We start from the raw sequence: 24,463 nt of genomic DNA on the forward strand, positions 1-24,463 counted from the left end.
GCAAACAGTTGTGTGATGACACAAAAATTAAAAAGCCATTAGCTGTGCTTTGATGCTGGAATTTAATTTTCAGTGTCTATTTTAGATTTGCATTTGTGGTTCCTCTTATTCCATTAGAATTTAAAAATTCATAAATTCTTGAAAAACGTACGTGCCTCAATTAGTCACCACCTGCAAAATACTGCAGTGTTGACTAATACTAGTGATCAATTTAGACATATCTATCAGCCTGAAGAAGGGCCGCCTTTCCATGTTCTCCAGAGTTGCTGCCTAACCTGCTGAGTTACTCGGGTCTTTGTTTTAAAAAAATCTATTTTGTAAGTCTGGTTTCATTGTAAATTGTGGTTTATTCTGCTTGCAGATTCAACTCTCAAGAATCAAGCCACCATGGGCTGTCAAAGGGCAGCCAGCCTACCAGATCTTCCCCAGGATCATCAGCAGTGTTGGGACGTCCAGTCGTGAGAGGACAGGGGCCAGAACACTTGCAGATATCAAAGCCCGTGCTCAGCAGGCCAGGGCCCAGAGGGAGGCGGCAGCAGCTGCAGCTGCCCATGTTACAGTGGAAGGAGGGGGAAGGGGTGGTGGTGGTGGTGGTGGACCAGCCAGCGCTGACTCTCCCCGACCGGTCGACAGAAAGGCTAAAGTACCAGAACAAGCTTCGGCAAAACATCAGCATCGAGCACAACTACTGCAAGCCTGCAGTGCCGATGAGGAGCTCGACAAGCCCTGCAGCGACCGAGACAATAGTGTTAAGCAAGGTGTTATAATCGAAGCCTGTTTGGAAAGCAATCTTGTTGATGCAGCGCCGGGCAAGTCGGTGATGGCAGATGACGTCCAGAGCATCGACTGGGACGGTGATGCGGAGTACAGCATGGTCAGCAGTAACTCTCCAGACTTGCTGGAGGATGTGCAGGACCAGATCACGGTGTCTGAAGTGAGTGACACTGTTCTCTCTGATGGACAGTCTAACGGTGATGAGCCCACGACCCCCCTCGACGACTCACTCCCTGAGCCCCTGGAGCTGCCGACAGACAGCGACGCCACTTTCCAGGAAGCTAGCAACAACGGTCAATGTGAAACTGTTGTTGTTTCTCTAGCTAAGACTGCCGATCCTCTGCTGTTACCCTGTGGCCAAACACCAAAACCCCACCTGGATGATAAAATGAACAGTGCTGAAGAACCTTTGCAACAATATGTTTTCTCTGGAACAGTAATTGCAGAAACCAAGAATGCCGCAATAATTAACTCAATAGACCCTCCTGTTCCAGAGGTGAACGCTGCAGTCTCCCACTCATTACCATGCAGTGGCAGTGAAAGTAAAACAGGCACTACAGATATTTTGTCAAGCCAACTGTCGATTAACGTTCCACCGAGCGACACCTCCGAGCAGGAGGTTGATGTATGTACCGCGGCCGAAACTGCATCTCCGCTGGTTCACAAAGCACTGTCTTCAACCTTGTCCTCACATGAAGAAGAGGAGCGTGCCCGCGATGAATTAGCAATAAATAATAAGCTAGAAACTAGCACGCTGCTGGAGTTACCCAATGGACCGAACGTGGCTGAGAAACAAACGACGTCTGTAATAGTGTCAATATGTTCCACTAAAGACCCCAGCCATTCATTAGCGCAGAAGTTCTCTCTGGAGGCTGAGAAGGATGACTGTACTGCACCTGTTGATGCAGAAGTATGTACAAAGGAGCAGCTTGTGAAACAAGAGCAGGGCTCGGCACTGGTTAGGCGACAGTCAGTAGAAGCTGATGTTGATGTATCAGAGGACCAGCTCACCAGCAAAAGGCAGAAAAACTCTGGCAGTGACAATGAGAATAGCTTGTATTATAAGCCCGAAATAAGCAGTCCGCTGTCCGATGAAAGTTGCGTACAGCCCACCAGTGAAAGAATGTCGAACGACGACAGAGCCCCCGTTTGTTCTGAAAGTGGTGTCATTGTAGAAAGTCCTGATGGATGCAAAGCGTCTAAGAACGGTGATCAGCGCCAGCCGTTACATTTGTCAATGGATAATCAGCTGCAGAAGGATGAGATACTGAGCGAGGGCCAGAGGCAAAAGGCTGAGGTTTTGCATAATTTAAACCAGGCTAATTCTCTGCTCAACCCACGCTCTGAAGGGCCAAAAAGGGTGGGAGATTTCAATCGACCGCTGTCGTCGGTTGAAGTCAATAACCCGCTGGTAACGCAGTTGCTTCAGGGCAGCCTTCCTTTGGAGAAGGTTTTGCCCCAGTATCATTCCGGCACCAAACTGGAGATAACGAAACTCCTGGTGCCACATCCAGTGGCCCCAGAGAGCCCAGTGGTTAAACAGGAGAGAGCTTTCAACCAGCCGACGATAGATTATGTTGCACAAACAACTGATATTAAAAGTATAATCAGTGGAGTACATAGTGGAATTAATAAATTAGCTGATTATCATTTGCACAAAATATTATCGGGCGATTTCCGCGATCTCTCTCAGAGGCGGCTAGAGCAGATGAAATCGACTGTGCGGCAGTCTGGTAAGCATTACCTCCATTCTCAGATGGTCTTGGACAGAGAGTGTAAAAGTCTAGATGGCCCTGTTTTACAGGAGCAGTTAAATAGAGCGCCAGTTCTCACTAAACCTGTTGATGAATCTGGTGTGACCAAACAAAAAATAGTGCCAATTCCATGCAGTTATGAAGAAGGTTGTAAAGAATTGATAAACATTCAAAGTAACAATGTGCAAAATCTTCCAGTGAGAAGCATGCCTGAAACATTGAAGGAAATCAGCAGCTCCACTGTGTCCGGCTATTACATTCCAAACACCCCGACCTTCTGCAAAGGTCTGGAGAACCAGAACACTATTTTTGGTTCGGTAATAGCCAAGGCTTGCGGTGGGATGCCGGGACGGCAGAAGCTGAGCCACGGCTACCTGCACAACACTGTGCTGGTGCAGAATGACGGAGTTTACAGAGGGACAGAAGTGATCAAGATCCAGTCCAGGGGCTCTGTGTTTGAGAATATGCCCACTATTACTCAAACATCGCCGGAAAGGAAACTTATCGGGATGGAGAGCGTGCCTAATGTAGGAAGGGATTGGCTGCCCAAACTGCACGAAAGCTTTAAAGTCATTAAAACTGAAAACATTCCCCCGTGCAGGGAAATGAACAAGAACCAAGATATCCTTGGTATAAAAGATGGTGCGTACATTCCTTTTGATTCCAAAGACAAGCTGTACGTTGGGCCAATAAAGATGGACTGCAGTATAGGAACGGTCATGAAGGAGTCTGGTCTACAATTTCACCGTTCATCGCAACATTCTCTCATCAATTCCCAGCTCAGTATTCAGCAGCAGTTGTACGGCAAACTTCCTAAACTTTCCCTCAGTACCGCGGGGTTTAGTCACCTGACCAACACCGCCGTTTCAGAACTGTCTATGGGTCCCTTTCCCGTGTCTCTTGCTGGAAGTATGATGTCTCTGAGTCAGAAGACAAACTTTGGGAACCATAATTCCGTAGTTCCCGCTCAGACGTTTGCTGAAAACAGTGGTGTGAGCGAGATGACTTTTAAATGTTCCTGCAGGCTAAAGGCCATGATCATGTGCAAAGGATGTGGTGCATTTTGCCATGATGATTGTATAGGCCCATCCAAACTTTGTGTATCATGTCTTGTGGTGAGATAGTAAAGAACTATTATGAAGAAATTACTCATCTGCACCACGCGCGTGGATTATTATAGCATGGTGAAAGAGCATATATGTATCAGAATTGTGTATCAATGTGTATAATTTTGCCTTTTGAGTCTAGTCTGACCACTGTATATACAGTGCCCTCCATAATGTTTGGGACAAAGACCCATCATTTATTTATTTGTCTCTGCACTCCACAATTTGAGATTTGTAATAGAGAAAAATCATGTGGTTAAATTGCACATTGTCAGATTTTAATTAAAGGTATTTTGGTTTCACCATGCAGAAATGACAGCAGTGTTTATACATAGTTCCCCCATTTCAGTGCGCCATAATGTTTGGGACACAGCAATGTCATGTAAATTAAAGTGGTCATGTCTAGTATTTTGTTGCATATCCTTTGCATGCAATGACGGCTTGAAGTCTGTGATTCATGGACATCACCAGTTGCTGGGTGCCTTCTCTGGTGATGCTCTGCCAAGCCTGTATTGCAGCCATCTTTAGCTTATACTTGTTTTGGCATAGAAAAGGCATGCTCAATTGGGTTCAGATCAGGTGATTGACTTGGCCAATCATGAATTGAGCATTTTTTGGCTTTGAAAAACTCCTTTGTTGCTTCAGCAGTATGTTTGGGATCATTGTCTTGTTGTAGAATGAACCGCCGGCCAATGAGTTTTGAGGCATTTGTTTGAACTTGAGCAGATAGGATGTGTCTATACACTTCAGAATTCATTATGCTACTCCCATCAGCAGTTGTATCATCAATGAAGATAAGTGAGTCAGTACCTTCAGCAGCCATACATGCCCAGGCCATAACACCCCCACCACTGTGTTTCACAGATGAGCTGGTATGCTTTGGATCTTGGGCAGTTCCTTCTCTCCTCCATACTTTGCTCTTACCATCACTCTGATATAAGTTAATCTTCGTCTCATCTGTCCACAAGACCTTTTTCCAGAAATGTAGTTCCTCTTTTAAGTACTTCTTGGCAAATTGTAACCTGGCCATCCTATTTTTGCAGCTAACCAGTGGTTTGCATCTTGCAGTGTAACTTCCCTATTTCTGTTCATGAAGTCTTCTGTGGACAGTGGTCATTGACGATTCCACACGTGACGCCTGAAGAGTGTTTCTAATCTGTCGGAAGATGTTTGGGGATTTTTCTTTATTATAGAGAGAATTCTTCTGTCATCTTCCTTGGCCTGCCAGTCCCTTTGCGATTAGTAAGCTCACCAGTGCTCTCTTTCTTCCTAACGATGTTCCAAACTGTTGATTTTGGTAAGCCTAATGTTTGGCTGATGTCTCTAACAGTTTTATTCTTGTTTCTCAGTCTCATAATGGCTTATTTGACTTTCATTGGCAATTTTGGTCCTCGTGTTGATAAATAGCAATAAAAGTTTCCAAAGGTGATGGAAAGACTGGAGGAAAGACTAGGTGCTGAGAGTTCTCTTATACCTGCATTAAGGAAGCAATTAAACACACCTGAGCAATTACAAACACCTGTGAAGTCATGTGTTCCAAACATTGTGGTGCCCTGAAATGGGGAGGACTATGTATTAACACAGCTGTAATTTCTACAAGGTGAAACCAAATTGTATAAAAATACCCTTTAATAAAATCTGATAATGTGCACTTTAACCACATGTGATTTTTTTTCTATTACAAATCTCAAATTGTGGAGTACAGAGGCAAATAAATAAATGATGGGTCTTTGTCCCAAACATTATGGAGGGCACTGTAAATGGAAGGGCAGATAAACTGCATGCAAAAATATTATGAAGTGGATGTTCGCAGTTCATAATGAACTGTTATAGGACTGCAGATCATGAGGGACCTCTGTTGATAATCCTATTTTGTTTCTTGCTGATAATGTCTTTTCTTACCAGAATTGTGTAACGGTGAAGTTGTTGACTCCACAATAATGCTCTATGCACTGATTTTGTTTGTAAAACCTAAAGCAACATTTTAAAACTGTAGAACTGACCTCATGATTACGCATGTTGACTTTTTGTTATCCGTTCATGACCCAAGAAATAAAGTGTTCAATTTTTTTTGTGTTTTTTTTTTTGCGATGTTAAAATGCATATAGTCTCTCACATTTAGTCTGCTTTGCATGTTAGCGTTGCTCTTCGGAGAGATTAGAACGGAGAGTACAGTAATTGGTGCTTCCAAAGCATTAATAACAGTGTCTTTGATTTTTTTTTGGCTTGCTTCCATTGTATTTGGTAGAAACCAACTATGAACACAGTGTTAGAAATGATGCAAGCTTATTAGGTGGCCTTAAACAAAGTGGTTTGTTTTTATCCATCTGTAATTGCTGAGAAACGTGGAGAAAGACTTTGACTTCATATTTGGCCTGTCTCATCCCGTTTACCAAAGACATTCTGCAGATATAAATTTATTTTAGAAGTGGCTTTACAAACTCATTCTCAGGGTACAGTAATCTCTCTAGCCATCACGGTTTTCTCCTTCCCATTATTTGTCTCTCTTAATGCTGTTGTATTGACTGAGTCTCTGCTTGGGATTTATTGGTCTTTGGTGTGTGTGGGTGACTTCTGTCTGTATTATGCTGTATTTTTATTTACACCTTTACACAGTATTGAAAAGTTGTGTAGTAAATTGAATAAAATGCATTCATTATAATTTGCTGCAGTAATTTATTTATATCAGCTCAATATTTACAATTTTACCCATTTTTTGCAGTGTTGCGACTAAATATATATTGTAATGGTGGTGAAGGACGGTGTGGTTGAGTTGACATTTCTGAACTCCACTCTTTCCCCCCCTCTTCTTTGTGCCCTACCTAGATGCACATCCATTTCTACCTTTCTACAACCCCCTCCCCCCGTCTCCTTCCACCTGTACTCCTTGCTCTGGCTTTACATTTCACGCCACTATTCTTAACGCACTTTCTTTTCTTTCATATCTGACCTTTGTCCAACCATCTGCCAATCAACACCCCCCCCTCACCTGCATCCAGCTTTAGTTTCCATCTCCCCAGACTCTCAGTCTGAAGAAGGGTATCTACCTGAAACATCATCTATTCCTTTTCTCCAGAGATGCTGCCTGACCCGCTGAGTTGCTCCAGCATTTTGAGTCTATCCACCTATCACTTGCCAGGTTTTGCCCCGCCCCTACATCTCTTCCAGCTTTCTCTCCTCTACTACAATCAGTGTGAAAAAAAGGTCCCGACCCAAAACGTCTCCTATCCACGTCCTTCAGAGATGCTGCCTGGCCTGCTGAGTACTCCAGCACTTTGTGTCTTTTTAAGGAAAATAAGTCAATGTTCATCGACTTTAGATTGTGACATCTTTAGTTTGTCTTGAGGACATTTAATTGGCACATCTGCAAGTAAACATGAATCGGCAGCTCATGGATACTGTCCATTGCTAACACTGGGGCAGAACTCATTCTCAGCACCATGTATGTCACTGTGCCTGCACAGTTCCCACGCAGGGAGAGTTAAAATATTAATCTTCAGTAAATTTGGAGTGAAAAACAGGTAAAATTGGTTGGGTTTTAAAATAGAAATCATCAAGCATTTAATTCCCTGGTGGGCACCTTCATATTAAATCACGGATGAACCCATGAACAGCTGCTTCTGCTCAGAATAAAAACACTGAAAAGTAAAAGCTTTAATTTGAAACCTGAAAATACATACGTAATTGTAGAAATTGCCAAAAGAATGAAATAAGGATAATAAGGTGCAACATTTAATTATTGGCTTTGGAACCAGTTGTATTATCAACATACCTGTGCCATGTCTGTGCTTGGTTAAATATTAGTGCCTTTAATTTCATCATAAATCATCTTGCTTTCACAGGCTGTTGTTCACATAAAGCAAAGGTGGATTGTGGGGTACGAACCATTTGGAATGACCAGTTTCTCATTTTGTATTTATCTGGACTGTCAAGATTATGGAATAACACCAATTATTTTAAATTAATGACATTTATGTCTCGTGTATTTTGTGATAACAATATCAATGTCAGTTTCAATTTTGATTAGTGACAGAGATGTATATCCTGGTTCCAGTGTGGAAAGTCTCCATATTTGGTATCATTGAAGGAAAGAGGTAAGTTTATTAAAGTCGCCATATCACATAATGCTCATTTTAAATCTGCAAATGGTAGCAGGTAACTGTAAACTTGCTGTTCACTCTGGCACCTTATTCTGTCTCTTGCACTTGTTATTGTGGACAAACTGCATCATTTCCACCATTGGTGGTTGAGCTTTAAGCCATCTTGGTTCTATTGTGAAACTTGCCATCAGCATTACTGTACCTCTTGGCATTTCTGATGGCCACAGATGTTATCGACTCTTTACCTATCAACTCGCCACACTTTTGCAGTTTCACTTGAGGCGTTGCAGATATGCAATGCTAAAGATGCTAGAAATTTTAAAATATTTTCTGATGCAAGATTGTGGACCTGAAAGGTTAAACACTGCTTGTCTTCACTGATAGATCTTGGTGTTTCCAGTAGTTTCTGGTCATGTGCCTTGTAATTACGAGTCTTGCGATCTGAGACCTAGTATATACAAGAACCGGTTATAGAATCATAGAGTGATACAGTGTGAAAACAGGCCCTCTGGCCCAACTTGCCCACACCAGCCAACATGTTCCAGCTACACTCGTCCCACCTGCCCATGTTTGGTCCATATCCCTCCAAACCTATCCATGATAAGACAAAATGCTGGAGTAACTCAGTGGGCCATGTACCTGTCCAACTGTTTCTTAAACATTGGGATAGTCCCTGCCTCAACCACCTCCTCTGGCAGTTTGTTCCATACACCCACCACCCTTTGTGTGAAAAAGTTACCCCTCGGATTCCTATTAAATCTTTTTCCCTTCACCTTAAACCTATGCTCTCTGGTCCTTGATTTCCCTAGTCTAGGCAAGAGACTGCATCTACCTGATCTATTCCTCTCATGATTTTATACATCTCTAAAATCCTCCCTCATCCTCCTGCGCTCCAAGAAATATAGCATCCCAGTCTACTCAACCTCTCACGGTAGCACAGCGGTAGAGTTGCTGCTTTACAGCGAATGCAGCGCCGGAGACTCAGGTTCGATCCTGACTACGGGTGCTGCACTGTAAGGAGTTTGTACGTTCTCCCCGTGACCTGCGTGGGTTTTCTCCGAGATCTTCGGTTTCCTCCCACACTCCAAAGACGTACAGGTATGTAGGTTAATTGGCTGGGTAAATGTAAAAATTGTCCCTAGTGGGTGTAGGATAGTGTTAATGTGCGGGGATCACTGGGCGGCACGGACTTGGTGGGCCGAAAAGGCCTGTTTCCGGCTGTATATATATGATATGATATGATATGATGATATGAAGCATCAAGTTCAAAATGACTAATTGGGAAGATTAGTTGAATAGTGCATTGAATGTGGCCGAATTGGTCGTACTTGCAGCGGTCAGTCAAAGCTTTGTGTTTGGAATATCTCTGTAAAAGAGCCGAGCTATCATGAGGTGATCCACCAGCGCATGGTGTAGCTCACAGAGGGGACCGACTGGTGGAAGAGAAGTTAAAGACAGCTATTAAGCTACAGTCCCCCCCACTGCCAATTTTGGTCGTTTGTCTTCTGGTCGTCAGGGATGGAGGCTGCTCGGAGGTCAGGAGCAAAGAGAGCAGTTGTCTGCAGTTAATGGTGAGTGAATACGACTAAATATTATCACTTGATATACTTTTTATTACTTTGCTGCCAATGTAGCATTAATTTTATTTGTTGGTAAACCAGAATCTGCAGTTCCTCGTGTATACGTAGGTCTTGATTTTAATCCCATAGACACAAAATGCTGGAGTAACTCGGTGTGTCTATCTTTGGTGTAAACCAGCATCTGCAGTTCCTTCCTACACATTAATTTTAATCCCCTTTTTTTGAATAAATACACCTCAGCTATTTCCCACACAGGAGGTAGATGGCAGTATTGCAGTTGGACTGGAACAGATTGGCCAGAGGTGTGGCAAGTCCTGCACTAATCCATGCCAATGAAGCTAAGATGTGGGAGCACAGAGCCTTTCTGCATCCTCCAAAGCCTGTCTTCTATTCAGCATTGTGTGACCTCGCTCAATCAATCCTATCTCTAGTCTGAGCCAGCGAATCCAGGTCGAGCGAAGGTGGGAGACTGTTTCAGGGGGGAGTGGACGTGGACTACAGGAGACCCCAGTGGCTGTGCCTATTGCAAATAGGTATACCCTCTTGGGAACTGTCGGGGCAGAAGATGTTTCCAGTCCGAGTGGCGGACCTGTTGGCAAGGATACTCGACAGGGGAGACCGAAGTCAGGAAGAGCCGTAGTGGTGGGTGACTCCATCGTCCGAGGGATGGACAGAAGATTCTGTGGCAGCAGGAGGGACTTGAGGATGGTCTGTTGCCTCCCTGGTGCCAGGGTTCAGCACATCACGGACCGGCTTCAGAAAATCCTAGTGAGGGAAGGCGATCAACCTGAACTCGTTGTGCACGTGGGCACGAATGACGTCGGGCGGAAGAGGAAGGAGGTTGTACAGCGGGAGTTTAGAGAGTTAGGAAAAAGACTGAGAAGTAGGACGTCGAAGGTGGTTATCTCTGGACTGCTACCGGTACCTCGTGCTGGTGAGGCCAGGAACAGAGAGATAGAGGGTATGAATTTATGGCTGAGGGGCTGGTGCAGAGAGCAGGGATTTAGATTTCTGGACCCCTGAGATCTCTTCTGGGCTAGGGGTGACTTGTACAAAAGGGACGGGTTACATCTTAACAGCAGGGGGACAAACATTCTGGCAGGCAGGTTTGCTAGTGCGACACCTGTGGCTTTAAACTAAGTAGTGGGGGGGAGGGGTTAACAAATTGTGAATATGAAGATGAGGTCAAAGGGAATACAGGAGATATTGCAGAAGACTCTTGGAAGAATGGGAACAGAAGTTCTAGAGGGGAAAAGAGATTAAGGGCAGGGCCATTTGTGACCGATGTGAGAGGGGAGGTAAATACAGAAGTTAAAGTGTTGTACTTAAATGCGCGTAGTATAAAAAATAAAATGGATGAGCTTGAGGCTCAGTTAGTCATGGGCAAGTATGATGTTGTAGGGATCACTGAGACATGGCTACAAGAGGACCAGGGCTGGGAACTGAATATTCAGGGGTACACAATGTATAGAAAAGACAAGACAGGTGGGCAGAGGGGGTGCGGTTGCTCTGCTGGTAAGGAATGATATTCATTCCCTTGCAAAGGGTGACATAGAATCAGGAGATGTTGAATCAGTATGGATAGAAATGAGGAATTGTAAGGGTAAAAAGACCCTAATGGGAGTTATCTATAGGCCCCCAAACAGTAGCCTCGACATAGGGTGCAAGTTGAATCAGGAGATAAAATTGGCGTGTCACAAATGTAATGCTACGGTGGTTATGGGAGATTTCAACATGCAGGTAGACTGGGAAAATCAGGTTGGAAATGGACCCCAGGAAAGAGAGTTTGCAGAGTGCCTTCGAGATGGATTCTTAGAACAGCTTGTACTGGAGCCTACCAGGGAGAAGGCAATTCTGGATTTAGTGTTGTGTAATGATCCTGATCTGATAAGGGGACTAGAGGTAAAAGAGCCATTAGGAGGCAGTGATCACAACATGATAAGTTTTACTCTGCAAATGGAAAGGCAGAAGGGAAAATCGGAAGTGTCAGTATTACAGTATAGCAAAGGGGATTACAGAGGCATGAGGCGGGAGCTGGCCAAAATTGATTGGAAGGAGGCCCTAGCAGGGAAGACGGTAGAACAGCAATGGCAGGTATTCCTGGGAATAATGCAGAGGTTGCAGGATCAATTTATCCCAAAGAGGCGGAAAGACTAAGGGGAGTAAGAGACACCTGTGGCTGACAAGGGAAGTCAAGGACAGCATAAAAATTAAGGAGAGGAAGTATAACATAGCAAAGAAGAGTGGGAAGACAGAGGATTGGGACTCTTTTAAAGAGCAACAAAAGTTAACTAAAAAGGCAATACGGGGAGAAAAGATGAGGTACGAGGGTAAACTAGCCAATAATATAAAGGAGGATAGCAAAAGTTTTTTTAGGTACGTGAAGAGGAAAAAAATAGTCAAGGCAAATGTGGGTCCCTTGAAGACAGAAGCAGGGGAATTTATTATGGGGAACAAAGAAATGGCAGACGAGTTAAACCGTTACTTTGGATCTGTCTTCACTGAGGAAGATACACACAATCTCCCAAATGTTCTAGGGGCCGGAGAACCTAGGGTGATGGAGGAACTGAAGGAAATCCACATTAGGCAGGAAATGGTTTTGGGTAGACTGATGGGACTGAAGGCTGATAAATCCCCAGGGCCTGATGGTCTGCATCCCAGGGTACTTAAGGAGGTGGCTCTAGAAATAGTGGAAGCATTGGAGATCATTTTTCAATGTTCTATAGATTCAGGATCAGTTCCTGTGGATTGGAGGATAGCAAATGTTATCCCACTTTTTAAGAAAGGAGGGTGAGAGAAAACGGGTAATTATAGACCAGTTAGTCTGACATCAGTGGTGGGGAAGATGCTGGAGTCAATTATAAAAGACGAAATTGCTGAGCATTTGGATAGCAGTAACAGGATCATTCCGAGTCAGCATGGATTTACGAAGGGGAAATCATGCTTGACAAATCTACTGGAATTTTTTGAGGATGTAACTAGGAAAATTGACAGGGGAGAGTCAGTGGATGTGGTGTACCTCGACTTTCAGAAAGCCTTCGACAAGGTCCCACATAGGAGATTAGTGGACAAAATTAGAGCACATGGTATTGGGGGTAGGGTACTGACATGGATAGAAAATTGGTTGACAGACAGAAAGCAAAGAGTGGGGATAAATGGGTCCCTTTCGGAATGGCAGGCAGTGACCAGTGGGGTACCGTAAGGTTCGGTGCTGGGACCCCAGCTATTTACGATATACATTAATGACTTAGATGAAGGGATTAAAAGTAACATTAGCAAATTTGCAGATGATACTAAGCTGGGGGGTAGTGTGAATTGTGAGGAAGATGCAATAAGGCTGCGGGGTGACTTGGACAGGTTGTGTGAGTGGGCGGATACATGGCAGATGCAGTTTAATGTAGATAAGTGTGAGGTTATTCACTTTGGAAGTAAGAATAGAAAGGCAGATTATTATCTGAATGGTGTCAAGTTAGGAAGAGGGGATGTTCAACGAGATCTGGGTGTCCTAGTGCATCAGTCACTGAAAGGAAGCATGCAGGTACAGCAGGCAGTGAAGAAAGCCAATGGAATGTTGGCCTTCGTAACAAGAGGAGTTGAGTATAGGAGCAAAGAGGTCCTTCTACAGTTGTACCGGGCCCTTGTGAGACCGCACCTGGAATACTATGTGCAGTTTTGGTCTCCAAATTTGAGGAAGGATATTCTTGCTATTGAGGGCGTGCAGCGTAGGTTCACTAGGTTAATTCCCGGAATGGCGGGACTGTCGTATGTTGAAAGGCTGGAGCAATTAGGCTTGTATACACTGGAATTTAGGATGAGGGGGGATCTTATTGAAACATATAAGATAATTATGGGATTGGACACATTAGAGGCAGGAAACATGTTCCCAATGTTGGGGGAGTCCAGAACAAGGGGCCACAGTTTAAGAATAAGGGGTAGGCCATTTAGAACGGAGATGAGGAAGAACTTTTTCAGTCAGAGTGGTGAAGGTGTGGAATTCTCTGCCTCAGAAGGCAGTGGAGGCCAGTTCGTTGGATGCTTTCAAGAGAGAGCTGGATAGAGCTCTTAAGGATAGCGGAGTGAGGGGGTATGGGGAGAAGGCAGGAACGGGGTACTGATTGAGAGTGATCAGACATGATCGCATTGTAAGGCGGTGCTGGCTCGAAGGGCTGAATGGCCTACTCCTGCACCTATTGTCTATTGTCTATTGAATCTGCCCTGATGACTTTTCCATGTACCCTATTGTGGAGTGCCCCAAAGATCAATCTCTGGTTGCTTTCTATTCTTTTATCTTCATGTTGCCTGTTGCTAACATCCAATATTAACAGATGACCACTCATTGCTTCTGGTCTGTTACCATCTTGACCTGATATTCACTGAACAAGGAGAGCTCTCCTCCCATTGAGCGTCAGAAGATTCCAGTCCTGGCCTCAAGAAATCATTTCCCAGCCACCAAAGTATGTGCCACTTCCTGCCCACAGTCCCAGGCTGAATCAGACATTAAAAGCTGCATTTTATTTAATCTTTTTGGTCGCTGATTCCATATTCTCTCTCTCAGTCACACTTTCTATGATGAAAGACTGTCTCTCCATTACCTGCACTGTCATCGCCCTTGCTCTCACCCTCTGCCATTGAAACTTCCATTAAGCTTTTGTTGCCTCCAATGCGCTCCCACGGTTGTGATATAACTACCGGAGGGATACCATTAAGTTGGAATGGGTAGAAATTCACCAGAATGTTGCCTGGGTTTGTGGGCTTGAGTTATAGGGAGAGATTGGATAGACCTGGACTATTTTTCTTTGGAGTGTAGAAGTTCAAGGGGTGACCTTGTTGAGGTGCACAAGATCATGAGGGGCATGGATAAAGGGAACACGGGTTTTTTCACCAGGGTAGAGAATTCTAAAACTAGAGGGCAAAGGTTTAAGTTGAGAAGGGTGAGATTTAAGAGGGACTTTAAGGGCAAGCTTTTCACTCAAGAGGGTAGTCCGTCTCTCAAAACGTGTGGTCAGAGGAAGCTAGTGAAGCAGATACAATTACAACTTTTAAAAGACATTTGGATAGGTGTGTGGATAGGAAGGTTTTAGAGGAATAAGGGTTAGAAGACAGCTGGAGGTTCCATGTATTGGTACATTATTCTCCACACCCTGCTTTCTTGTCTGGTTTAATGGAGCTTTGTGCTTCAATGGACATCGGGATGATGAAAATTCTTGCTTTGTACAACCGTAACCCAACTGCGTAGGAAAAAAACTGCAGACGCTGGTTTAAATCGAAGGTAGACACAAAATGCTGGAGCAACTCAGGAGAACAGGCAGCATCTCTGGAGAGAAGGAATGGGTGATGTTTTGGGTCGAGACCCTTCCTCAGACTGATGTCAGGGGAGGGGGCGTGAGCACGAGACAGACCACTTAAATAACAAAGAACATTAACATCTGGCCTTTTTTTCTGATACACAGTATATTGGTTTTATTAGTACTCCATCTTATATATGTATATAGTACAAAGATATTCTACAGAGTTTAATGAAACCAGTGCATTTTGCTAGTTTGACACCACACTGGCAGCTCCAGCAAGATGATTGGTTCATACTTAAAGTGATATGCGACTGGAACTGTTCATGCTATTCATTTAGCAAACAAAAAATACAAAAACTCATTTGCTTTACGTATATCAACACGAATAATCAAAATAATTAGCCACATGTATTTGAAAACATATTCACTGTGTATATGCAATAAATATTAAAAGAATTTGGGGTTTTTTTTTTCTACAGCATTAATACAGGGTATTGGAGAACACAATCGCAAAATCTGTACATGTAAACAGCCACACTTTCACTGAGTCAAAAATCAGAAGGAAATACAAAGTTCACATTGGTATTAGGTACAAACAGTTAAGGATCCGAATTCTCCTCTTCCCCATCAACATAAATCAAAAGCACCGCGATGGTGTTGTTTAATAACAACATCCAGTTAATTTGCTGACTGCAAATGTACGACACATCAAATTCTAGCCAGTTAATGCTTATTAATCCTTTCAATTCTACAGGGAACATTTGCAACAGTAGGGTTAACAATGTTCAGTGTCACTTGGAATGGTTTCCATGCAGAAAATGTCTTCTATGTGGTCAGCATTTTCTGCAAAAGGGTGCAACAGTACAGTAGGCCAACAACGTAAACAGCTTAACAGTTGGAATCTTTTTTCTAAAAAATCAGCACTCAAAGGGTTAAGATCTTTGAATGATGACTGTATAATCACACAGTCCTCAGAACTATTCATTGTGCAACAGCATTTCAGTGACTTAAGTTATGGCTGAAAAATACTTAGTGGTCCCCCCCATTTTACTCACTAGCTGCACTTATGAAAACGTTAGTTACAGCTTCAATGGGGGCTAAGATTGTCTTTTGCCTATTTTTTTTTTCTGTCTCTTTTCTGGAACTGCTAAGGACAACAACCCACACAGAACAAAACCTTGCAACATCCTGTACATTAAAAAAACAATTCTCCCCCCCCATTAAAAAAAAGTTACTCTGTGTCACACACAAAGCGCTCACAAGGACAATTAGCTTAAAACATCACCTGCTGTTCAGCTTGAACGAGGTCCCACAAGTGTATGAATGAGGTTACAATAAGCTTTCATTGCCTTTCAACTAAACTATTACAGTCGTGACAAACAATTCAAAATCCATTCATGCCATTGGTCTGTACAACTGAGGATGGTAGCATTTCCAGTATGTGTACTTTTTAAAATGTCTTAATCTTTTTTTTAATATACCAGAATGAACTTTTAAATGCACCAGATACCAGCAGAAAGTGAAGGCTAGTTAGTCTGCGACGTGGAGGAAAAGGTATTTCAGTTAAAGCTTTTAACAAAGGATGTGTTTGTTAAAAAGGTGCACCTACTGAGAACTAGGTGAGGACCAAAGACGTACAGGTATGTAGGTTAATTGGCTGGGTAAATGTTTAAAAAAATTGTCCCTAGTGGGTGTAGGATAGTGTTAATGTACGGGGATCGTTGGGCGGCACGGACTTGGAGGGCCGAAAAGGCCTGTTTCCGGCTGTATATATATGATATGATATATGATATGATATGATATGACCAGGATTGGATCAGGAAGGGTGTCTGCTCCTCCAGTTAACGAAATCATGGGGAATATGTTACCCATCTCTGGTGACCATACCTGACCCGGCTCAATATCCTGCCACAACCACACTTTACAACAGTCTAATAAACTCTGCAAATTATTACATCAATGCCATCTCCCTTTTGTGGGCTGTCACCCTCCATTTTCACTGCCTGAAAAATCTGGTGTTGACCGTAAAATTTTATATATTTTCAAGCCTTGTTTAACAGTAGAAATATTTTCTATGAACTCTATCAATCTATTCCAGTCTTAATGGTTATTGATAATATTACCTCCTAAACCTTTCATTTTTCCGGGAATACAAGCCCAGTTTATGTAATTGCTCATCAGTTTAATGCTGGTAGTGTTCTGGTGAAGATAGACATAAGGTGCTGGAGTAACTCAACGGGTCAGATAGCATCTCTGGGGAAAAGGAATAGATGATGTTTCGGGTGAGTCCCTTCTTCAGACCCTTCTCGACCCGAAACGTCACCTATTCCTTTTCTCCAGAGATGCTGTCTGACCCACTGAGTTACTTGTGTCTATCTTTGGTTTAAACCAGCATCTGCAGTTCCTTCCTTCACAATGTTCTGGTGAACCATCTGCAGCTCTGCTCCAAGGCTAATACGTCCAGTATGTGGGAAATGTACACGGTTCACTAGCTGTGATCTAACCACAGTTTTGTGTAGCTGTAGGAAAACATCCTCCCTTTCATTTTCAAGCCCTCTTGTTGATCTCAGGGCAAAAGGCATTGATTATTTTTGTACCTGCCCACTACGGTTTGGTGAGCTGTGCACATGGACTCCTGCATCTCTCTGGAACTCTCCTGCTTTTAAATTATTCTACTTGTCTCTCTACTTTTTTGGTCCAATTTCTTGAGGTCTGGTGGAAGTGGTTCTGTTTATGGCTTCTCATTTATCTATCCAAGTGAATATTGGTGGACTTGCTCTGGCCTTTGCTTGGATGATGATGGATGGTTGGGGAGGAACAAGACTTGCATAACTGTTTATCACGCAGTGAGGGAGGTGTGTGGTTGCATTGGAGTCAAACTATATGTGTAACATCACTTACTGGTTTAGTGATCGTTTGTTACTGAGTGAATAAGGATCATCTTTCCACAGTTAACATGGATTTTAAAATGTTTCCCTGTAAAATTAAATCTCCAATCATTATAGATGTTTGTTTAATGAGAATTATACATTATGACAAAAGATAAAATTTGAGGACATGTCCTGTTGCCTTGGTCAGACTGCAGCTTTAGTGTGAATCCATTCCCATATACCAGCAGTGTATTAAATGATTGGGTGGAGGGAGAAGTTATTAACAGACTTTGGTGTGTGAATAAGTGATTTCATTTTCTGGATCAGTGGAAGGTGGCATTTGGAGTGATGTGCGTGAGAGTCTGACTTTTATTCTACAGTTCCTAGCTTACTTACACTGAAGGGAAAACTGAGGTAGAAGTATCTCGTAAAAAGCCTTTTTACATCAGAGGTTAAAAATGAGTAAGTAACCTATTTGGTGGGTTTAGGTTAAGATCACTCCTGAAGCAATCTTTCCACATAGTTCAACAAAGGTTTGTTCCAAAGGTAGGTTATTTGACGATGCCGACAGCAAGCAAGAGCACACTTACTTTTCTCAAGTTAACTGTGGTTAAAAGTTTAGTTCTGCCCTTGCAAAAAAATGCATCCATTACAGAAAATTTGAGATTCCCACAGTGTAAAGCAAGTATTGATAGAATTCTTTGGAAAACTAACATCATCCAGTGGCTGGTAAGAAATCCATGTAATCTTATCTTGAGGGTTAACTGCCAGCATCTGAAACTTGTCTAAAAAGGTAGATATTTCTCCGAAGTTAATGAGTTCATCCCTGAACGTGCGGAGCATGATCACTGACCTGAAATAAACCCAAGCTTTACCGCTGAAATGAAACAAACCAAAGTATAGGTTAATACTGCCTTAGAGCGATCTAATGCAAATATTTATACAGCTTGGTGCCAGTGAAGAAAGTTTAACCTTTCAGTGGAAACTTTCCAAACACAGTGTTTATTTCTTACAATAAAAGACCTGGAACAACTATTTTTGCAGCTAATGGCAACTATTAAAAGCAGAGTTAGAGAAAAGTATAAAATGACAAACCAGTTTTGGTTTCACAGTATTCACTTTTTAAAAAACAGTAAAAACGTTCCCTTAATATAAATTGTTACCTGAGTTCTGAACAACTGCATGATACATTATTATTTGCTGAAGAGACAAAAACTTAAACCTTGCATGATTTGAAATTAAGTATTTGGCAGTGAATAAAGTGAAAGTTATCTGATGTAACTTTGTGGGATTTGAGGACCAGCTGGACTGAATATAAGAACTGAACAGGCTGTGATCTGTATCCTATCAGATGCATTTAATGAGTCCATTCTGGTCAGGCAATACTCATTCACTGATTGACTCAATCATTTTCTTTTCCTCAAACTGCTGCAAGTGCGTGCGTCCAATGGCTCACGTATCAGATGTTTACACAGTCTACATTTGATGAACGATATTCTTGTTTCTCTTTCTTTGATACAGAAGGCGTGTGGTGTTAAAACAGTGTACTATCCATTATCCGCATTCACCCTCTGGATTTCTTCACAGATGAGTTGTGACTAGCGTTGCCAACTGTCCCGTATTAGCCGGGACATCCCGTATTTTGGGCTAAATTAGTTTGTCCCGTATTAGTAAGGTTGCCAACTTCCTCACTCCCAAATACGGGACAAAGGGTGACGTCACCGCCCCGCGCCCCACGTGACCTCACCCAGCCAGCGGCCACGTGCTCCCGCTCCACCAATGGCGGCCGCCACGTGGCCGCTGGCTGGGTGAGGTCACGTGGGGCGTGGGGCGGTGACGTCACCTTGTCCCGTATTTGAGAGTGAGGAAGTTGGCAACCCTAGTTGTGACCTGACTCTGTTACAGCCCAGCTGCTGATTAAACTGAAATATTTTGGTAATTACAGAGTCTGATTGAAAGCTGCTATGCTTAAAACTGGAGCTTTGACCTTTAGATTCGGTTTTTCTGCTGACACTGTAGAAGGCTTTGTTGAAAACCCTATTCTAAAAGCTCCAGTTTTAAGCATAGCAGGTTTCAATCATGACACTATATAGCAGATTACACAATTACAGGCTACAGATGCTACATTTTCTCAGGCACATACTGAGATTAGAACATGCATTAAATTCTACTTGGATGTCCGGTACTAATGAAGTGGCACTCACCTGTGTGACTGTCCACTCGGGTAGACCACATTGTGTGGCTTGTACACAAATATCACTCTGGAGCCATCGACACATCTGCCTTTGACTTTGTTAATCCAAGACTGATCACATTTAGTGCCAGGACGTTTTAAGTGTGAATCCTGACCAAGTGCGCCCACTAATCTCCGCAGTAATAGACAGCGGGCTTCCCCGTGGAGAGCGGATTAGTTGGTCAATCTGGGGAACAATAATGGACTGGTGATAACTGAGCTTTTGTAAATTAATGGAGTAACACATGTACCTTTTGATGCTACAATCCTCATATCAAACTAATGACTGGAACAATCTCGGAACCAATAGAGATAAAATGCTCTGTTCTATTGTTCTTCCAGAGGCGTAGATTAGGTTATTTCTGTTAGCAGCATAACTAGGTATAGCACCTGGGACTTGGATGCTGTGTGGGTCTGTGTGGCAACTGTTCAGGAGCTGCCTGGGCCATGGGCCGGGGCCTTGCTCGTGTCCAATCTTCCAGTGTGTGCTGCCAGCAGAGGAGATTACGATACTCTGGTGAATGAGGTCCTTGGGTTGAAGACGCATGCACGCACGCACTCGCACACACGGTCCTGATGGAGGTCTGAGGTTAAAGGTTGGTGGCATTATCATTTCCACAGCAGCAGTGGGTTCATGGCCATCATATATCGAGGGATCTCCTCCCACCGTCCACTTTGCATCTGGGTAACTACACAACGTGGACTTTCATCACCAGGACTCTCTCTGCTGCCGGGAGTCAGTTCTGTTGCAGGATCAGGTTTTCCAGTTCGTCTGCGGAGCGGAGGAGGAAGGCGGCCGACTCCCTGTAGCCGGCGATGAGCTGGCGCACGGCACTGATCTCTGTCGGGCTGAGCTGTGTGGCAGCCACGCTCCTGCTGGAGCCTGTGCTCGATGAAGTCGAATTTGAGGCCAGTGCCTTCATGCTCAGGTCAGTCGGCCCTGGAAGGATTTAGAAATGAATCCGGTTAAATGTTTTAATATCATCTGGTGATCTTTCTGGAGCGAGTTTCCAGTCTTTCACCCAGGGCAGGGGAATCAAGAACCAGAGGGAAGGTGACTGGAAACCCAGCAGCAGATGGTACAATTCGTGCACATCCATGGGGAGGGTTGTATCTGTACACTCTGAGTAGCTCAATTGTAATCATGTAGTCTTTCTGCTCATTGGTTAGCACGCAACAAAAGCTTTTCACTGTACCTCGGTACACGCGACAATAAACTGAACTGAACTAACAAATAGAGGAAGGCAGTTACTCAGGACGGTTGGTTTAACGTTGGAGGGAGACCCCGAGGGCTTGAGCTACAGGGTTGGCAATTTACTCCTTGGAGCGCAGGAGGCTGAGGGGTGATTTTATAGAGATGTTTAAAATCAAGAGGGGAATGGATAGGTTGAAATTCACAGTCTCTTACGCAGAGAAGGGGAATCAACAGAGGGCATAGGTTTAAAATGAGAAGGGAAAGATTTAATAGGAACATGAGGAGCAACTTTTTCCACTCAGACGGTGGTGGGTATATGGAACGAGCTTCCAGAGGAGGTATTTGAGGCAGGTACTATAAGAACTTTTAAAAGACATTTGGACAGGAAAGGGATATGGGTCAAACACAGGCAAATGGGACTAGTGTAGATGGGGAGATGTTGTCGGCATGGACGAGTCGGGCTGAAGGGCCTGTTTCCTTGCTGCATGTATCTATCTGGCAACTCACCTGGAAAAGTTACTCAATTCTACAATTTAACAAATTAGCGAGGAAAATCCAAAAACGTTAATGCGCTTTGACGTTTAGACATGACACCTCCAAAACACGTCTTCAAACACAAAATAAATTACTAAGGTCATAAGTGATAGGATGGGGATTCAGCCCATCAAGTCTACTCTGCCATTCAATCATGGCTGATCTATCTCTCCCTCCTAACTCCATTCTCCTGCCTTCTCCCCATAACCTCTGACACCTGTACTAATCAAGAATCTATCTGTCTCTGCCTTAAAAATATCCACTGACATGGCCTCCACAGCCTTCTGTGGCAAAGAATTCCACAGATTCACCACCCACTGACTAAAGAAATATCTCCTCATCTCCTTCCTAAAAGAACGTCCTTTAATTCTGAGGCTGTGACCTCTGGTCTCAGACTTTCCCACTAGTGGAAACATCCTCTCTACCCAAGACTGTGAGCCCAAAATTGCTCACAATACTCCAAATGTATCCTTACCAGCGCCTTATTGAGCCTCAGCATTACAGCCCTGTTTTTGTATACAAGCCCTCTTGAAATAAATGCTAGCATTGAGTTTGCTTTCTTTACTAACGATTTGACTTGCAGATTAACCTTTTGGGAATCCTGCACCAGCAATCCCAAGTCCATTTGCACCTCCACTTTCTAGATTTTCTCTCTCCATTTAGAAAATAGTTATGCCTTTATTCCTACTACCAAAATGCATGACTCCACATTTTGCTACACTATATTCCATCTGCCCACTCTCCCAAACTATCCAGGTCCATCTGCAGAGTCCCTACAGAGTCTGTACACCTGCCCTTCCAACTATTTTCATATGATCCACAAACTTGGCCATAAAGTCTTCAATCCCCTCGTCCAAATCAATAATATACAATGTGAAGAGCAGTGGCCCCAGCACCGAGCCCTGCGGAACTCCACTAGTCACTGGCAGCCAACCAGAAAAAAAACCCTTCATTGCCACTCGATGTCTTCTGCCATCCAGCCAACCTGCTGTCCATGCTAGTGCCTGCCCTTTGATACCATGGGCTATCATCTTCCTTAGCCTCATGTGTGGCGCCCCTTATCAAAGGCTTTCTGAAAATCTAAGTAAACACCATCTCCTGACTCTTGTCTGTCCTGCTATTTATTTCTTCAAAGAATTCCAGCATATTTGTCAAGCAAGATGGAGTGGTCCCTTCACAAAGCCTCATGCACACTTCTACAGTAATTAATTAAACCTGTATACTGAGAGGTCAAAGTTAATGCAAACAATTAATTCTCCCATCATTGCCTTTGTCTCACAGGCATGTAGTGCGAACCATTCCATCAACAAGGACAGGGGCTTGCAATGGGGAGGCAGGTGATGCAGCGTTCTCTTGAACTTGTAACATCAACTGATGTCTGCAGTGGCCACTTGCTCTTTTGACTTTGGTTACTGTCTGATGAAAGGGACCAACTCATTGAATTTTAATAGCTGCATTAAACTCTTTCCCATAACAATCTGAAGAAGGATCCCAACCCCAAACATCGCCTATTCATTCCCTCCCTAGATGCTGCCTGACCCACTGACTTCCTGCAGTACTTATTTCCCATAAATGGTATCCAGCTTATTAAATCTATCAATTCAGTTGAACGAGTGGAAGAATAGAACAAGCATGTTTACTTGTGTAGTGAATTATATATCTCTGTTATATAGAGGGTCAACACCTTCTGGTTCCTTAGGCCTCTTATATCACCAGGAATCTTACTTGGTCCCTTTACATTGATGCAGTGATCAAGAAAATACATCAGACTATTTACTTTCTGAGACATCTATGATGATTCAGCACGTCCATGAGGATTCTCTTGAGCTTCTGCAGATGTGCGACACAAGCTATTCTGCCGGGTGCATCTCAGCCCGGTCTGGCCACTGCTCTGCCCTTGGCCGCCTGAGACAGTGGTGACCACAGCCCAGTCCATCACCGGCTCGGCACCTCCTCCCACCCAGTCCACCTTCACGGTGCGATGCGTCAGGAAGGCTGGACATTTCGTCAAGGATGCTCCCACCCTGGCCATTCCCTTTTCTCTCTTCTACCCTCTGGGAGAAGATGCAGGAGCTGGAACGCCCGGATGTCCAGACTTAAGAACAGCTTCTTCCCCACTGCCACCCGACTCCTGAACCAATCAATCAATCCTTTAACATCACAGTTGTGTTTCCATGAACTCTTACTCTTAATCCTACCTCGAAGATAGACACAAAATGCTGGAGTAATTCAGCGGGTCAGGCAGCATCTCGGGAGAGAAGGAATGGGTGACGTTTCAGGTCGAGACCCTTCTTCAGACTGACTCTTCTCGACCAGAAACGTCACCCATTCCTTCTCTCCCAAGATGCTGCCCGACCCGCTGAGTTACACCAGCATTTTGTGTCTATCTTCGATTTAAACCAGCATCTGCAGTTTTTTTCCTACTTAATTTTACCTCATTCAGTGATTCTAATATTATACATTAAGATTGTTTGGAACTGCTCAGATTTTGCTGTTTTGCACTTACTGACCCTACTTGTGAACAAGGAATTTAATTGCACCTTGGTGTTTATGAAAATAAACTAATCTAACGTGGTGAACAGTCTGAAGAAGGGCCTCGACCCAAAACATCATGCATTCCTTCTCTCCAGAGATGATGCCTGTTCCGCTGAGTTACTCCAGCATTGTGTCTAACCTGGGGAATGTTCAGTCACTACGTGTGTTCACAGCTGTGATCTGAAGGTTGTGGGGCACAAAGGAACGTGAAGATGGGGTGGGAAAGTGGACCTAATGCAGAAATAAAGTGAGATTAATATTCGATTTTGGCCTGAAAGGGGTTTTCAGGGGCTGGGGACAAGGCAGAGTAAATGAAGTTGTGGGTCAGATCAGTAAATATTCAACAATGTTATTGCAAGAGAGATGCGTGGGGAGCAGAACAGTTAAGCACAGCAAGGTCAATGCTTGCACCTATACAGCTGGGGTAGAAGGACGGCTGGGGTAGAAGGACGACGGGTAGAAGGACGGCTGGGGTAGAAGGACGGCTGGGGTAG

At 43.7% G+C, this 24,463-nt stretch overlaps 2 protein-coding genes across 10 annotated transcripts in view; one reads left to right on the forward strand and one right to left on the reverse strand.

The window, feature by feature from the left end:
* The window catches only part of LOC144604569 (polycomb group protein ASXL1-like), a 75,962-nt gene extending 69,729 nt beyond the window's left edge, over positions 1-6,233 (forward strand). For all 3 annotated transcript variants that reach the window (XM_078419156.1, XM_078419154.1, XM_078419155.1), the window contains one exon: positions 362-6,233. In XM_078419156.1, the coding sequence (XP_078275282.1) occupies positions 362-3,652 (3,291 nt within the window). In that variant the 3' untranslated portion in view covers positions 3,653-6,233. The remainder of the gene's footprint in view (positions 1-361) is intronic.
* An 8,535-nt stretch (positions 6,234-14,768) lies between these two features.
* nol4lb (nucleolar protein 4-like b) overlaps positions 14,769-24,463 on the reverse strand; it is a 148,842-nt gene continuing 139,147 nt past the window's right edge. For 6 of the 7 annotated variants that reach the window (XM_078419159.1, XM_078419158.1, XM_078419157.1 and 3 more), the window contains one exon: positions 19,357-20,645. In XM_078419159.1, coding sequence (XP_078275285.1) covers positions 20,443-20,645 — 203 coding nt within the window. In that variant the 3' untranslated portion in view covers positions 19,357-20,442. Of the gene's footprint in view, positions 18,350-19,356; positions 20,646-24,463 lie in introns of those variants that run through there. The other variant, XR_013548741.1, reaches the window with a different exon arrangement.

The sequence above is a fragment of the Rhinoraja longicauda genome, chromosome 22, assembly GCF_053455715.1.
Source record: "Rhinoraja longicauda isolate Sanriku21f chromosome 22, sRhiLon1.1, whole genome shotgun sequence".
Taxonomy (NCBI): domain Eukaryota; kingdom Metazoa; phylum Chordata; class Chondrichthyes; order Rajiformes; family Arhynchobatidae; genus Rhinoraja; species Rhinoraja longicauda.